The sequence below is a fragment of the Pinus tabuliformis genome, chromosome 6 (genome assembly GCF_031772625.1).
Source record: "Pinus tabuliformis cultivar Carrire ecotype Pingquan chromosome 6, CPIR1, whole genome shotgun sequence".
Classification (NCBI taxonomy): domain Eukaryota; kingdom Viridiplantae; phylum Streptophyta; class Pinopsida; order Pinales; family Pinaceae; genus Pinus; species Pinus tabuliformis.
Window position 1 is genome coordinate 834,274,406 of NC_142292.1, and position 16,985 is coordinate 834,291,390.

A 16,985-nucleotide genomic window follows, 5' to 3' on the forward strand; every position below is an offset into this window, starting at 1 on the left:
GATCTTGCAGTTGATCCCTTATCTCAGAAATCCTCATAAATTATGAGGCTATTTCATCTTCCTTTTCCATCTTTAGCTTGTAGAGTTCCTGCCTTAATGAGATTACTTCTTCTGCAATGCTTATGAAAAACAACTTTGCCAATTTGACATATATAGCTTTTGCAGTGTCTCATTTTGATACATATGGGATAAGAATCTTTGATGGATTCTATGAGAATCCTTTGGGCCCTCACTTCCCCCTTCATGAATCTAGCATGTGCTTGAGTATCTTCTTTGGTAGGTTGGGTTATTGACCCCTTTATGTGATCCATGACCTCATTCTCAATGAGATTTAGGTCAGTTCTTTTCTTCCATGCAAGGAAGTTTGAAGCCCCAACCAATTTGTTGCTTTCTTTGCAAAAAGACATTTTGATAGTATCAGATGAAGTCATAAACTTACTATAGTGATTGATGCTTACTTCCTCCTTAATATTAATGTTGATTGAAGATTACTCCTTGAAGAATTGATGAGAGAGGGCTTGCTTCATGATCCTTCTTGAATGTTCTAGCCTTCTTTCGTTGATGATCTTGGAAAAGCTTCTAGGTTTTTGGTATGATGAAGATCTTGATATCTTGCTTGGTGTTTTTTGACTTGCTTTCATCCTTCTTTGAAGCTCGATTCTCGTGTGTCTTCTTGCTTGAATGCCCCTTCTTGACTTTAGCACCTAAGCTCTGATACCATGTTGAGAAATCTAGGGCATCATTAGTCAGGAGATTTCTCTTCTTGATAATTGCTTGTGATATACTTTTACTTTTTGGATTATGATCTTCTCCTCATTATGTTATTATTATGTTCTTCTCATCAAGACAATTACCAAATAAACAATAGAAGACAAGAGACACAGTATGTAGGCTTGTCAGACAAGGCCAAAACCTCTCACTCTTTGAGAGGAAAACCCAATCATAAATTCTTCTTATAGATCTTCAATTGATGAATACCAAGACCATGACAAAGACCCTTGACTCTAGAGTCCTCCCAAGACACTTGTCACCAGCTTCCTTGATGCTCTGCCTCTTCCCTTTATCGGCTTCCTTCTAGAGTCTCGAACTGCTCTTCTCGGCTTCCTAGAGAATCTCGGTCTCTTTTCTTCCTCACTACTCTTCTCGGCTTACCTAGAGAATCTCGATCTCTTAGTTTAACCCCATTCCAAAAACCTTAGAACAATCTACGCTCTTTGATTAGTCTCTTCAAGAGAGAGACCTATAGTACTTCTCCTCGGCTTCTTGCGAGATCCTATGCCCAAACAAGGTCACCTTAATGTAGCAGCAAGTTCTTCAACCTTCTCTCTATGATTTCGGACCTGCTTCCTTCGTACATGGGAGAGTATACAAGTCCAAATTAGACTCCCCAAAAGAATTCCTTTCTTCGCTATCCTTTCTTTGTTCTTTGCTTCTCTTTTAGTCCCTTTCTTCATACTTCTTCACCAAATTGTTGCCTCTAAGTGAGGCCAAGTGTGGCTATATATACACGTTGCCTCATGTCTTTTAGGCCGACATGATCATAAGGAGGAGGGTCGACATCATCTTCTAGGTTTTTTCATTCGTTGTAGGCCGACTTAGAGAGGGATAGTGACAAGGTCTTGGAGGATTATTTTACATAAACAAGTGTGACTCTTTACAATGTGTAAAATGACTTCTTTACATGACAATGACTCTTTTATGACTAGATGACAAAATTCCTAAAGGCTTTCAATGGGACCCTTGACTCAAAAATCAAATCTCTTGCTCATGAAACCCATGATGCAAGCATTACAATATTTTATTTTTCTTCTTTACATCTCTTTACATAAAATCGCAATTAAATGTCATTATAAAGACTAAACTTAGTTACGCTTTTCAACAGTGACTTGGGTAAATGTGGGAAAAGGGTGTTACATATACACTTAATAATTATTGATAATTAAATTAAAATTCTAAAAACATTATTCCAAAATAAACATACTCATAACATAATAACTTATAACTTGAGAACATGCTACTAAACCAAACATACTACTAAACCAAAAATATACTAAACTAAACATGAACCAAAAATATATATAACTAGGTTGTTTAGCACCGTACCATAGTGAAAACATACTACTAAACCAAAGATTAACCATAATTTTGTGACAACTCTTCAAATTTAGCCTACAAATTTATTTTATTAATATAAATCATTCTCAGCTCCAGTTCAGTTATATATATAAAATATAGAATTTTATTCTTATTTTTTTTATCTGATTTCATATTTTGATTTTTTTACTTGCCTTATTCTTATGGGGTAAAAACATAAAATTATGGTAATTTCACTTTCTAAGAAAAGATAAAATAATATAAAACTTTATTATTATATTATCTTTAATTATTTTTACATTCCCAAAAATACAAACTTAAAATATTACCAGCATAAACAAACTTAAAATATTACCAGCATAAATCTATCTTAAGCACAAATAGGGATCAAATTTTTTAGTGTGCAAACTTATTTTAGAGTGGATAGGATCAATTTTATTAGTGTGCAAACTTATTTTAGAGTGCAAAAGGCAATTTATAATTTTTCATTGTTTAAATTGTATTTTTGAATAATATAGAGATTACGTAATGCCTATATTGAGCCATTTTATGAGGACACATTAAAATAGTTTTTTTGTTATTAATATATTTTAAGTATACATCAATATTAATTCATATTAAAATATTTTATTAATACCCACATTGGATATTTTGTTCTATATAACATACAATATTTTCTTTTAACATTTTTATATATATGAAAAATGATACCACATTTTTATATATATAAATATATATATGAAAAATGATATCACGTGTTAAAATATTTTTGAAAAATATAAGGTTTAAACATCTTAGTCACTTTTTTATTTTTATTTTAAGAGAGACATGTCAACTCCAAGTTGAGGACAGATAGACACCCATAATGGACACACATATTACACATTTCTTTCGCACTTACACATTACTTTCACACTATGCTGTAAAATGACACTATTGGCTAAATAAGTTAGACCATATAAAAAAACATAAAATAATATACAACGAAGTTCTAGGTTGATTACTTTTAGTTAAATAAGTTAATTACTTATACCTTGTGAAAAAAACATAAAACAAAATGAACTCCACAAACCCACTTTTATATATATAAAACGAAATTGATACCCTTATTTCGTATAGTCTCTCATATTCAAATGTAAAATGTATAACGAGATTCTAAAACATCTTTGTACCATGAAAAATAGAATTATTCAGAAACATAAATAAATGTTAATAAAACATAGATATAAAACAAACGGTAAAACCCTTTGCTCGAACACCTCGAAACTTCGTTCTCTATCTCGAACACATCAAACCTTCATTCTCTATCTTATCTGTAACTCCTATACGTTGGACTGTACATGCAACTTTCAGCAAATGCCAGCAAGTCTGCAGGGCGTGGCAGGCGGGTAGCTAACCCTGAAATTTAACACAAAACATCATTAAACATCATCACCATTACCTTCAATTCAGGGAATCCTTCATACATTTTATCAAGTGAATCAAAACTGAGATCTTAATTAATCTTCAACATAGGAAGAATCAAGTGAATCAAAACTGAGATCTTAACATAGGAAGAAAGAGGAGGCACATATAGCAGCGAGAAATAAAATTGAGCTTATATTTTTTATTGAGCTGAGAGGCTTATTCTACATTCCAGTGTGATATGTAACTTTGTCCATCTGTCATTAAATTTGAAATTTTGATGAAGTTGATATTTTGCTCATGTCCGCCAAATAAAAATTAAAAAATAAAAAAAAAAAATTAAATAACTATACAAAATATAAATAATATTGTTTCATAAAAAAATTTGAGCGTCAAAAAATTTTATCTCTCCGCTCATATTAAATCTGTATTTAAAATAAATCCAAATAAAAATTAAAAAATAAAAATAACTATACAAAATATTTAAATAATATTAATTCATAAAAAAATTTGAGCGTAAAGAAATTTGATCCCTCTCCCCGCTTATATTAAATCCGTATTTAAAATAAATAAGAAATATGTATTCTACTTGATTAGATGGTATTCTATTTAATGAGATCCTCCATGCTTGTATAATGCCCGAGAAATATGTATTCTACTTGATTGGATGGTATTCATTCTACTTGATTGGATGATAGAACGTTTGAAAATAGCCAAAAACAATCAGATGTTTAAACCTAAGATGTATTTATATTAACTTGTATTTACTAAAGAGAAATCAGAAAACAAGATACAATTTTTTTATTTTTATTTTAAATTCAATAAATCTATGTTGAAAATGACCCAAAATAACAACATGAACTCATCATACAACCCTTTCATGTTTAAATTTTTTTATATAAATTTAGTTTATGAATTAAAAGTTTATTATACTATTTCATCATGGATATTTTTCAAAATTCTCTTCATAAATTATCAACTTTAATAATGTTTCCTGGATATCTCAATGCACCTTGTTTTTTGTTTTCCAAGTGAATAAGCAAACTTTATGAACCACAAAATCACAATTGTTGATCAAAATCCTCAGAAACGAACCTCAAATGTGGTCAAACCATTCTCTCTGCAAGGAGGTAGAGGGCAATTTATTTAGTACAATGGTCACTCAATTTTTCTCACGCAAAACAAAAGGCTGCTGCCATTCAACCTCGAGAATAACTCACAAGACAAAGACAAGAATGAAGAACAATTATAACTCACAAGACAAAGACAGGAATGAAAACAATTGGAAACATTGAAATCACAGGGGGAATTTGGGTGGATTTCATGCCTTTCTCATCATTAAATAGATTATAAATATTTAATCCTGACAATGTGTAAAGATATTTAGGTGTAATCGCTTTTAGAATTAATCAGACCCACAATTAATTGTCTAACTATTCTAATTAATTAATAGGAGAGATTATACTTTAACACCCCCTCATTAGGATTGACAATGTGTAATGTTCTCTCTAAAACTCAGAAGTTATTCTTCCCCATTCCCCATGGTTTGTTGATCCTGAATCTATATCTACTAGTTGATATCTAGATCCACAAAATTAAAGGAATATATCACTATAGTTGACAAGATTGCAAATAAAGTGACAGTGAATATCAATATGCTTGATTTTCTTGTGAAAAACACAGTTTTTTTAATGCAATTGTTTAACTATTGTCGAAAAAAATAGTAATTTACTCATTTTACACATGTACAAGATCTTTCAAAAATCTTCTTAGTCATACTACATAGCGTGATGTTGTAGTTGTTACATATTTTGCTTCTACAGAATATATTAAGACAATGGGTTGTTTCTTAGAAGCCAATGAGATCAAGTTTTTTCCCCAATGAAAAGCATGTCTTGAAACATTTTTCCTATCATCAATATTGCCATAAAAATCATTGTCTGAGTATCTTGTAAATGTGTTGTATTCAAAACTTGTGTACCACAATCCAGAATCAGTGGTACCTACAATATACCTTAAAATTCATTTTCCAACTTTCCTGTGTGATTCCTTAGGAGACTCCATAAATTTGGAAATGAAATTAATTGCATACATAACATCAGGTTTAGTTGCAGTAAAAAGTACATGAGGCTGCCTACAAGCCTCTTATACAATTTTGTTCCTATTGCAATAGGTATCTCTGTTGGTTTGCATTTGTCCATCATGAACCTCTTTAACCTCTTTAAGATGTCTATAGCATACATTTGTTGACCTATGATAATCCCTTGAGCAAATTGCTTCACTTCAATTCCCAAAAAGTACTTCATCAGGCCACGGTCTGTGATCTCAAATTCTCTTTTCATGGCAGTTTTGAATTCATCTAACATCAAAATTTCAGTATATATCATGTCATCAATATAAATACAAACTATAAGGCATTTACTTTGATCTGATCCAGTATAGAGAGGGGGTTCGTTATTGCTCTTATTAAGCCCATTGTTGAGTAAATGCGAGTCAATCCAAGTATACCAAACCCTTGAAGCTCACTTAAAGTCATATAAAGTGTTTTTCAACTATGCACTTTGTACTCTTGGCCTTTTACATCAAATCTTAGTGGTTGCTCAACATACACCTTCTCTTCTAGTTTTACATTGAATAAGGATGACTTCATATTCATCTGGTAATATGGCCATTTGTTCTAGGCTGCAATGGCTAACATAGTTCTAATGGTATCCAACCTTTCCACTGGAGCAAAGGTTTCACCATAGTCAATACCGAGTCACTGAACAAATCATTTAGCAACTATCCTTGCCTTATATTTTTCTTCCTTGCCTTTCTCCAATTTTTCCTTGTAAACCCACTTAACAGTTAACACCAATGCTAGTTTTATATGTTACGATATCAACAACATTCCATCTCTCATTCCTTTCAATAACTTCAATCTCTGCATTCATAGCCTATTCTTTAACTACCTCTTCAAAATAAGTAGGTTGATAAAATAATAAGGAAAAATTAACTTTGTTGATCCATGTCATCGCACTGCTCAAATATTTCTCATAAGGTCCTTGTTCTTTGATTTATCACCTCTTCTAACTCATTGCTAGAAGAAGGGCCATTTCTTTGATTTTTCATTGAATCTGCTAACTCTCTATTAAAAGAAGAATTGTCTTCTTATGTTTGCACCTATAACCTTGGTAATATTGGTGGAGGGACTTGTTTTCCAAAACTTTCCACCTATTCATTTATTGAGAGAGATGAATTTCTATTATGCATTGCTCCATTCTCTTTATCATTCCAAGATTTTTCCTCCACGAATTTTACATCTCTACTCACCACAACTTTCTTAGTGAATAGATTATACAATCTATAGGCTTTGGATTGTTCATTGTATTCAATGAAAATGCATTTTTCACTCATGTTGTCAAGTTTCCTCCTTAGCTCTTTTGGGACATGTGCATATGCAATACAACCAAAAACTTTGAAATGAAACGCACTTGACTTTATGCCACTCCATGTTACTTGAGACACTTTACCTTTCACGCTATTTTTTGAAGGTCTATTCAATAAGTAGACTGAACAAACAACAACTTCAACCCAAAAATCACTGAACAAATTTCTAGCTTTGAGCATACTCCTTGCCATGTTCATAACGATTTGATTATTTCGTTCATCCACTCCATTTGATTATTTCGTTCATCCACTCCATTCTGCTATGGAGTATATATGGTGGTGAACTGCCTTTTAATTCCCTATTGTCTACAAAAATTTGAGAATTCCTTTGAGACATACTCTCCTCCATCTAATCTGAGTATAGGAGGCTTTTGGAAAAAAATCTCTTTCCCTATTGTCTACAAAAATTTGAGAATTCCTTTGAGACATACTCTCCTCCATCTAATCTGAGTATAGGAGGCTTTTGGAAAAAAATCTCTTTGATGCTTCCAAAAATGAAAATTTCACAAGTGCTAATTCACTCATTCAATATGGGCGATCCCTTAACCATATATTGTTTCTGTAAGAGATTAAGACTTCTAAAAGGTAGGTGACCATACCTAGTTTGCCACAACCACATCTCATTTATTCTTGAGACATTTTGAGCATATGACAACGATATATTTACACTTCTCGAATTCAGTGAGAACATTCTATTCTGATTAAGACTTCTAAAAGGTAGGTGACCATACCTAGTTTGCCACAACCACATCTCATTTATTCTTGAGACATTTTGAGCATATGACAACGATATATTTACACTTCTCGAATTCAGTGAGAACATTCTATTCTTGGTCATTTAGAACTTTGTAACAAGTATTCTACTAGGTGATTTATGGAGTGTGCATGTGGTGTCCTTGAATATGACAACATAACAATTTTGAGTCAATTGTCCAATACTTAACAAAATATCTTTAAGATTTGATATATAAAAAAATTCATAAATATATTTCTTTTCATTTTGCTTAGTTAAGACAGACACAACACCTTTGCCTATGGCCTTGACATGATGGTCATCTCCTAAAGTAATTTCAGGTTGAATATAGTTATCAATATAAAAAAATAACTCCCTGTTACCTATCATGTGATTGTTGTAGCCACTATCCAACAACCAAAGATCCTTGCTTTGATCTTCTTCAGTTATTTGACATGAGCTAAACATTGATTCAAATTTCTCTTCTTCAATGTCAGAGATATTAGCTTTAGCTTTTCCCTTGTTCAAATATGATTCTTTCTTTTGGAATTTACTTTCACAATATCCACATTTTTTGTAGTAATAACATTGCATCTTATTCCTCTCTCTCTTATTCTGGAAGTATCTAGGCTGATTTGATCATCTTAATTGTTTTAGCGTAGTTGTTCCTTCTACTTGATGACTACCTTTTCCTTTACCAATAGATGCTTGAGTCTTGAACGCATGTTCTAAGGACTCCTCTTCCATGTTAATTCTTGATTCATGAGACAAAAGAGATCTCATTAATTCTTCTACTATCAATTTGAACAAATATTTTGACTCCTCTATGGCAATGACAACCATCTCAAACTTCCAATGTAGGCTCTTGAAAAACTTTCTTTGCCTTTTTTTAATCTTTAATTGTCTTTCCATGAGTTCCGAGCTAATTCAAAACTCTCATCACTATGATCATGAACTAGTCAATGTTTTCTATCCTTCATCTTCAATGTTTCAAACACTCGTCTAAGGGTTTGAATCTATATCATTTCCCTAGTATGCTAACTCCATCCTTTCATCTTCAATGTTTCAAACACTCGTCTAAGGGTTTGAATCTATATCATTTCCCTAGTATGCTAACTCCAAAATATTTATATTTGGATGCTCCAATTATCTTGGGAAAAAATTGAGTCATGAACACTGGATCCAATTTGGTCTTGCTCTCCTTTTTCATTGACTTTACTCCACATTAGACATGGCTTACTGGATCCAAAATTTGGTCTTGCTCTCCTTTATCATTGACTTTACTCCACATTAGACATGGCTTACAAAGTTGTTTTATCTAGCTTTGAGAAACCATTCTCCATTGTTTCCCAACAATCATGTACCTGCAAGAAGGATTTCATTGTAATGTCCCAAGGGGATTTTTTTCCTTTTCTGTTATAGGGTTGCAAGATAAATTATGCTTCATCGAATTCCTTTCAAATCCATACACAGGTAATATAGAATATACAACAATATAATTGAGCAGCAAATTCCACAACACATCAATGACTCACAATAGTTCAGTTTAACAACTAATCCTGGTTATCACACCAACAATTTTGATTATGTAACAATGGCAGTCCTTCCAGATAAATAGTAGCAATACAATGATCCACCAATACAATTCTAGTTATTTAATGATTACAACTATCACTATCAGTGCTGTTATACAACAACTAGTTTTCAATGGTTACTGATCAGATGTTATTCTAAGTGCTCCTATATCTTGTAGCCCCTTCTTTGACTCAGTAAAGCCGTAATCCTTGCTTTCTGCCACAAATTATGCAACTCTTGTTTCCCTGGAAAGTTGAGCAACAACTCTCCTTGTTAAATGTTTTCTGACTCATTTTACCCTCCATCCCCCCAAGTAAATGGGCACGGTCCCTCTGTTCCCATAGGGGAGTGACCTACTACCTCTGCCAGTACCCGATGCTACCCATATTTTACTAAATCAGCTTTCGAAACTCGCTAAGGGTGTCATTGCCCTAGGATGGTACTGTTATAATGGTCAACCCTTAATCCACCTATGGTGTCCTAGATGAAGACAATATGAAGACAAGAATGAGATCATTGCTCTGACCCAAGTGTCTTCACTATGCACCAATCTTTATGGTAATCCAAAGAACTCCAAAATAACCCCATCCGAGCCTGATATAAGGAATATTTTCTTGGTCAAGTGGAGACTTCATTGACAAAGAATAGTTACAGTCAAATGCCATAGAGGGAATCAATTAGGAGACTTCATTGACAAAGAATAGTTACAGTCAAATGCCATAGAGGGAATCTTAATTGCTTTAGAGTCTCCTTAGCCATAACATAGAGAACTTATCTTCGCTTACCTCGAGGCATCCAAAAACTAGCCTTCATTGCTTCAGGGTATGATCCTTGGTGCCACATAAAACAACCACAACGAATTACATCCTTCTTTTGCCAAAACCAAATAAGAATTGCCTTAGAATATTATGTTTCAATAGGTAGAGAAAGGGAAAAAGACTCGCTAGGGTGAGATCATCTCCACCAAAACTAATTAAGGGAAAGGGGTATTAAAACCCTCAAAGCCACAACTCAAAAGAAACAAACAGAGATATTCCAATCTAAATCAATGATGAGAAAATGATTTTTCTCTCTCGCTTATTTATAAATTCCTTACGGGGTATCCTCTCATTATGGGGTCTCTTCTCCTTATTTTAATGTGAAGGGTTACAAGTTAGCCCCCAATTCTAGCTTTTTGCCCTAGCTACCATGAATTTACCCAATGTTGCCCCAAAACATTAGATAATAAGTTTCCCCATTATTAATGACTATAGCCTATAGCCTATAGAGTTGAATAGGCTATTTCATCTTCCTTTGAGTAATTAATTAATGAAGAACATTACATTCATGTAATTCTCATGAACCAGAACTCAACTAACAAGAAATAACCTATAACTACAAAATATTACTTCTAAAAGCCATAAAAAAATTCGTAATGCCAGGAAAAAAAAAATTCCCTAACATTCTCACAACTGAACCCCTTTTTAAGTTTAAAAAACCTTTTAAAAATAAAACAAAAAACCCTTTTAATCCTCACTTAATTTTTATTTTTTTATAACTCCCACTTTTTGATATAAACCAATAAGCCCCACCCCAGTCCAAGAAGGAGAAAAAAAAAAAAAAACTTTTTTAATTTTATTTAACATTTTTTTTATTTATCTATTTAATAGCGGAAAAAATACCACCTTAATATATCCTTAAAAAACTATCATTTTTATTGAGTTTCAGGCTGGTGTTTATTGATCCTTCTCCATTAGGATTTGCAAATTTTAATATTATCAGTGCTATGCAGGTAACCCCAGTCCAAGAAGGAGAAAAAAAAAAACTTTTTTAATTTTATTTAACATTTTTTTATTTATCTATTTAATAGCGGAAAAAATACCACCTTAATATATCCTTAAAAAACTATCATTTTTATTGAGTTTCAGGCTGGTGTTTATTGATCCTTCTCCATTAGGATTTGCAAATTTTAATATTATCAGTGCTATGCAGGTAACCCCAGTCCAAGAAGGAGAAAAAAAAAAAAACTTTTTTAATTTTATTTAACATTTTTTTATTTATCTATTTAATAGCGGAAAAAATACCACCTTAATATATCCTTAAAAAACTATCATTTTTATTGAGTTTCAGGCTGGTGTTTATTGATCCTTCTCCATTAGGATTTGCAAATTTTAATATTATCAATGCTATGCAGGTATGGACCAATCCAAGGCCTAAAGAAGCTTGGAAAGAAAGGGTGTGCATATTTTGCACGTCTGGGGCTGTGGAATCGGAAAAACATTTCATTTTGGAATGTGATGCATTCAAAGACATCAGAGAAAGTTATGACAACATGTTAGCATCAGTTTCTTGGCATTGTCTTTTTAGCGAGGGGATTGTTGGAAGGTTGGGTCAGCTCATCATCAATTTGAATCGGAAAAGGACTAAATTGCAAAGAGCGAAAAACAGGGAACTAATAGTCTCATAGACTATTTTTAGTCTCGTGAACCTTAAAATATCATTTCATTTCATTTTACCAGAAACAAAATTTTTTATCTTATTTTTTTCTTTTAAGAGGAGGTAAAAACCCTTGAAGCAGGGATGGCCTCAAACAAGGTGCAAATTTGATCCATGAATAATATATATAGGAGTGCTCAAAAAAGCCCGCCCTAATACATTTGTGCAAGTTACAAAAATGACTAATTTATATAGAGGTGCCCACAAAAAGCTAGCCCCAATACACTTGTTCAGACATTATTTTGTTAAAAGGAACAATGTGTTAGTGGACTAAAATTGTTTCAATTTTGGTTTCATGTTTAGAAGATCGGGCATCTAGTAAATTAGACTTGGAGGGTAATTTTGGTTTCATGTTTAGAAGATTGGATAGATAGTAACTTAGAAATCTGGGTGTTAATTGCCAAAGGTTTTTTATTTCAACCTAAGGTGAATGAGGATCTGACTTTAAAAAAAAAAAAATATTGACGGCCTAGATTGATTCTCAAGGGAATATGCTCAGCATATGCTTGGTCTTAATGTTTATCAACCGTTGTAGTGTGTTACAGAGTTTGTTAGGTTGCATTCCATTTTAATAAATTTAAAAAAATATATTTGTGCCACATGGCTACCTGCCCACCAATTTCCTAGGGATTTGAGATTATTCCAATTCTAATATCTTCATATTCTAATTAGATGTGAAAATTAATATATAAGAAAATTTTATTTAGCAAAATGGTTCATTTTACAATAAGATGTGTAATTCATTATTTCTCTTAAGTTAAATTAGATTTGTGCCACATGGCTCCCTGCCCATCAATTTCTTAGGGATTTGAGATTATTCCAATTCTGATAAGTTAATATTCTAGTTAGATAAGGAAATTAATATATAAGCAAATTTTATTTAGAAAAATGGTCAATTTTACAATAAAATGTGTAATTCTTTTTTTTCTCAAGTTAATGTTGACCCACAATCTTTTTATACATTGTCAATCAGGGAAATGTGTGCATTGGTAAGGCATTCTTCGTGTTGCAATAGCTTTTTTTGTTATATGTATGAAGAATTCGGCTATATCAACCACATTAATATTTTTAAAGTAGTTGTACTGGTTATAATATGGAACGATTCTCTCATACTCGTTTCTTCATCTCTATTAAATGTAGCAATTCACATTGAATTTAGAGGTCTAACAAATTGGGAAAATTGATTAACATAATCAACCTATATGGTCGTTATGGGGAAAGGAAAACTTGGAAAAATAAAAAAGAATTGGCAAAATTGACGATGTCACTATACTAGGTGACCTAAATCTAACAACGAAGTTAGAAAAGGTGACCCGTTAAGTGCTTGTAGGATCTTTCCTAGGTCAAGACATCAAAAGAGTCATTGTCATATGTTGAAGACCCTATTGGGCAAATGGTAACTTGTAAAAAGAATTATTTTTGTATTTAAAAGTGTTAAAATACCCTCCAAGGCCAAATCGGTTTTCCAGCTAAGAAGTCAGCCTAATTTGAGGTACAATTGATCTGAAAATGGAGGAGGAGGTCAATTCCTCTTCCTAAAAACAAGAATCATTCTCTGACACTTTGCAAGGAAAAATGGTTCTTAACATGAAACAAGTTTTCTAAAAGGTCTCTTCAAGTTATGAGTTAGTTTTCATGTGTAAGCTTAAGCATAAGCAACACAACATCACATAACTCATACATCCATTCATGAAGAGTATGACAGAGGATTTGGTGACGGAGTTCACCCCTCCTGGGCTACATCTTCGGGTCTGTCAACATAGCTAGACCGCTCCATATATTCAATGGAAAAGAAGTACACAAAAGTTTGTTGATACAACATGTGGCTATTTCTCCTTCAATGAAATATTCTCTTGCAAAAAACTCTCACATAAACATCATGACAACCTATAGCCAGTCATAAAAACATCAACAACACAAGGTGTCTCCTACAAATACCTTGTACTCCATCCAAAAATGAGCATTCATGAGCATATTAGCACTTTAATTCCACATTGAAGGACAAATATCAAACTTTCATCAACAAAACATGGTGAGAAAAGTATAGAAAAGCTGAACCCTGCAAGTACAGTTGTTGAAAAAAACTTATGAAGGTAAGAAAACCCCTAAAAGGTCTTCTCCATGCTCAAACACCTTCAAGAACTGCTCCAAAACACTGATTGGTCCATACACCCATGGACTTGAACCTGCGAAAAGTCTATTTAGATGTGCTCAAATCAACAAATATAGGTCACCATTGAAACTAGAATGTCCAAAAACCCCTGGGTAGAATCTTCTTGAGCTTCAAAAGGCCAAAAAATCACAAAGATATGGCTCTACAAGCTCTCCATGTAGTTTTACTGTTATATGTCCTACAAATTGGACCAACTATCTAACTGTCCTACAAATCTGCCCTGTTTTCCACTGCGGAGGCGACAAATTCATCTACCGAAAGTGCAATTTGTTGGATACTTAAATTGCCCAATAACCCTTATGCAGAATAATCTGGCGACATGGGCCATGCGACCGGCGGTCGGGGCTAACTGACTGCCCCTGCCGTCCTAACCCCTTATATGTCGAGTCGGTGGTCATGTTGGTGCCCATGGGGCCGAGGGTCAGGCCAACAACCCGCCCTTACCATCGTAGCTCCCTCGCTTCAACTATCGCGGTCATGTGAAAGGCCATATGGCCTAGGGTTGGCCCCCTTCACTAGCGTCCATCTGTCGAGCCCTTGCCACAATTCTGTGGCGCCCAGGTGACCTCAACCTAGAGCTTACCGTTGCACCCTCCGCCTAGCCCCTTCTCGACTTTGCCTGAGGTCTTGTGGGAAACCTGTTACCAAGGGTCAGGCTAAGGTCTCGAGCCCCTTAACCTTTTGTGCTCGGTTGTATGGTGGTGCGATGATCGGGGGTCGAGGCTGACAACCCAACCCCTCCTCCAAAATTGCGCCAAGTTAAAGTTCAAATAGGCTCGAAGCCCTTATCGGGTAAGAACCACCTACGAACTTAACGGTAGAGTGTTGCGCTATTAGATTTGAGATCGGGGGTTCGATCCCACCCTGGCCTCTGGTCGACCAAACAAAATTTTAGTGCGCTCTTGAGGTGCCACGTCGCAACACATGATTGGGCCAAACAAAACCAATCAAATTCGACCACCTGCACGAACTGGAGCTTGACACTTGGCAGCACCCGATTGGTCCATACCTACATAGTCACCCTCAATGATGTCAGTTGTATGGAATCCCAGTCAGTTGCCCAGTCATCAACCTTGTTTATTTTTTAGCTGTTAGGACAAACTATCAGAACGTGATAAATTGAGCATACGGTGTCAGATTGAGGTAAAACAAACGTTGTTAGATTCAGAATGATAAGCGCTTCGACTTGACGTCAGTTTCAAGACTTTCTAGGCACTCACATTTTTGAGCTAAAACTTGATCCCCTGACTAAAAAATATGGTCAAATGAGGCTTTGATACCAATTGATCTGAAAATGAAAGAGGAAGCCAATCTCCTCTTCCTAAAAACAGGGATCGTTCTACAGCGCTTTGCAAGGAAGAATGGGTACACAAAACAGGTTTTCCAAAAGGTCTCTTCACGATATGAGTTAGGTTTCACATGCAAACTTAAGCATAAGCAACACAACATCACATAAATCATACAGGCATTCATGAAGATTAGAACAAAGGATTTGGTGCCGATGTTCACCCCTCCAGGGCTACATCTCTAGGCCTGCCAACATAGCTAGACCACTCCATATATTTAATGGAAAAGGAGTACATAAAACTTTACTAATAAAAAATGTGGTTATTTCCCCTTCAAAGAAATATTCTCCTGCAAAGAACTCACATAAACATCATGACAACCTACAGTCAATCATGAAAACATCATCAACACAAGGTGTCTCCTACAAAGACCTTGTACTCCATCTAAAAATGAGCATTCATGAGCATATAAGCACTTTAATTCCACATTGAAGGACAGATAGAAAAATTTTCTCAATAAAACATAGTAAGAAAAGTATAGAAGAGCCTAACCCTACAAGTAACAGTTGTTACCATAAACTTCTAAATGTAAGAAAACCCCTACAAGGTCTTCTCTATGCTCAAATACCTTCAAGAATTGCTCAAAAAAATTGATTGATCCATACACCCATGGACTTGAACCTGCAAAAAGTCCCTTTAGATGTGCTCAAATAAGCAAATAGAGGTGCCCATTGGATCCAGAATGTCCAAAAACCCCTAGGTAGTCTCTTCTTGAACTCCAAAAGGCCAAAAACTCATAAAGATATGGCTCTACAAGCTCTCCATGTAGTTTTGTTGTTATCCGTCCAACAAATCGGACCAACAGTCTAACTGTCCTACAAATCTACCATGTTTTCCATTGCAGAGGCGACAAATTCGCCCGCCGAATGTGCAAGTTGTTGGATACTTAAATTTCCCAATAACCCTTGTGCGGAATAATCTGGCCACATGGGCCATGCAGCCAGGGCTAACCATCTGCCCCTTCCAGCCTAGCCCCTTGTATAACAAAGTTATCGATCAAATGAGAATTATTACCTCAAAAAGAGAACTCTAACAAAAAAACACCAAAAAAACATGAAAAAACAGGCTAGTAGTAAAAACCAATTTTTTTTTGTGCAAAAGGTATGCTGAAAACGAAAAGTGTTGATGTTGTAATAACGTCTTCCTTTTATCATGGTAAATTTTCATCATTTTTTATTGTAAGCTTGGTAGGACTCCTATTTTTGTGTTTACATGTCCATTATTCACCCCACTACGGGGGAGGGTAGCACAAGATTTGAACCCAAAACTTTTGGTACAATGAGACTTCATTTCCACAGCCACTGCCACTTGAGCTACCCCAGGCGAATGCACAAGATTTAAACCCAAGACTTCTGGTTCAGTGAGACTTCATTTCCACAGCCACTACCACTTGAGCTACCCTAGGCAGACAAATTTTCATCATTTTTTAAAAATGGCAGTAAAAACATTTTTTTTGTGCAAAAGACACCATGAAATCGAAAAGTGTTGACGCTGAAATAACATTTTTTTTGACAGGGTAAATTTTTAACATTTTTTAATAATGATGTTAAAGATAAAATATCACGACTCTGAAAAACTTCAAAGTTTCAACGATTTTCAAGCTTGACATTAAAGATAAAATATCACGTCTTTAAAAAGTATTAATATTCCAACGATTTTTAGGCATGACCTTAAATATAAAATATCATGTCTTTGAAAAACTTTAAAATTCCAACCATTTTCAGTCATGGTGGTAAAGAAAAAATACTTATAATTG

General features: G+C 34.2%; 1 protein-coding gene across 2 annotated transcripts in view; it reads right to left on the reverse strand.

Annotated features, from left to right (window-relative positions):
* Window positions 1-3,154: 3,154 nt before the first annotated feature.
* LOC149261451 (NADP-dependent malic enzyme-like) overlaps window positions 3,155-16,985 on the reverse strand; it is a 91,307-nt gene continuing 77,476 nt past the window's right edge. For both annotated transcript variants that reach the window (XM_089422269.1, XM_089422273.1), the window contains exon 19: window positions 3,155-3,492. In XM_089422269.1, the coding sequence (XP_089278395.1) occupies window positions 3,404-3,492 (89 nt within the window). In that variant the 3' untranslated portion in view covers window positions 3,155-3,403. The remainder of the gene's footprint in view (window positions 3,493-16,985) is intronic.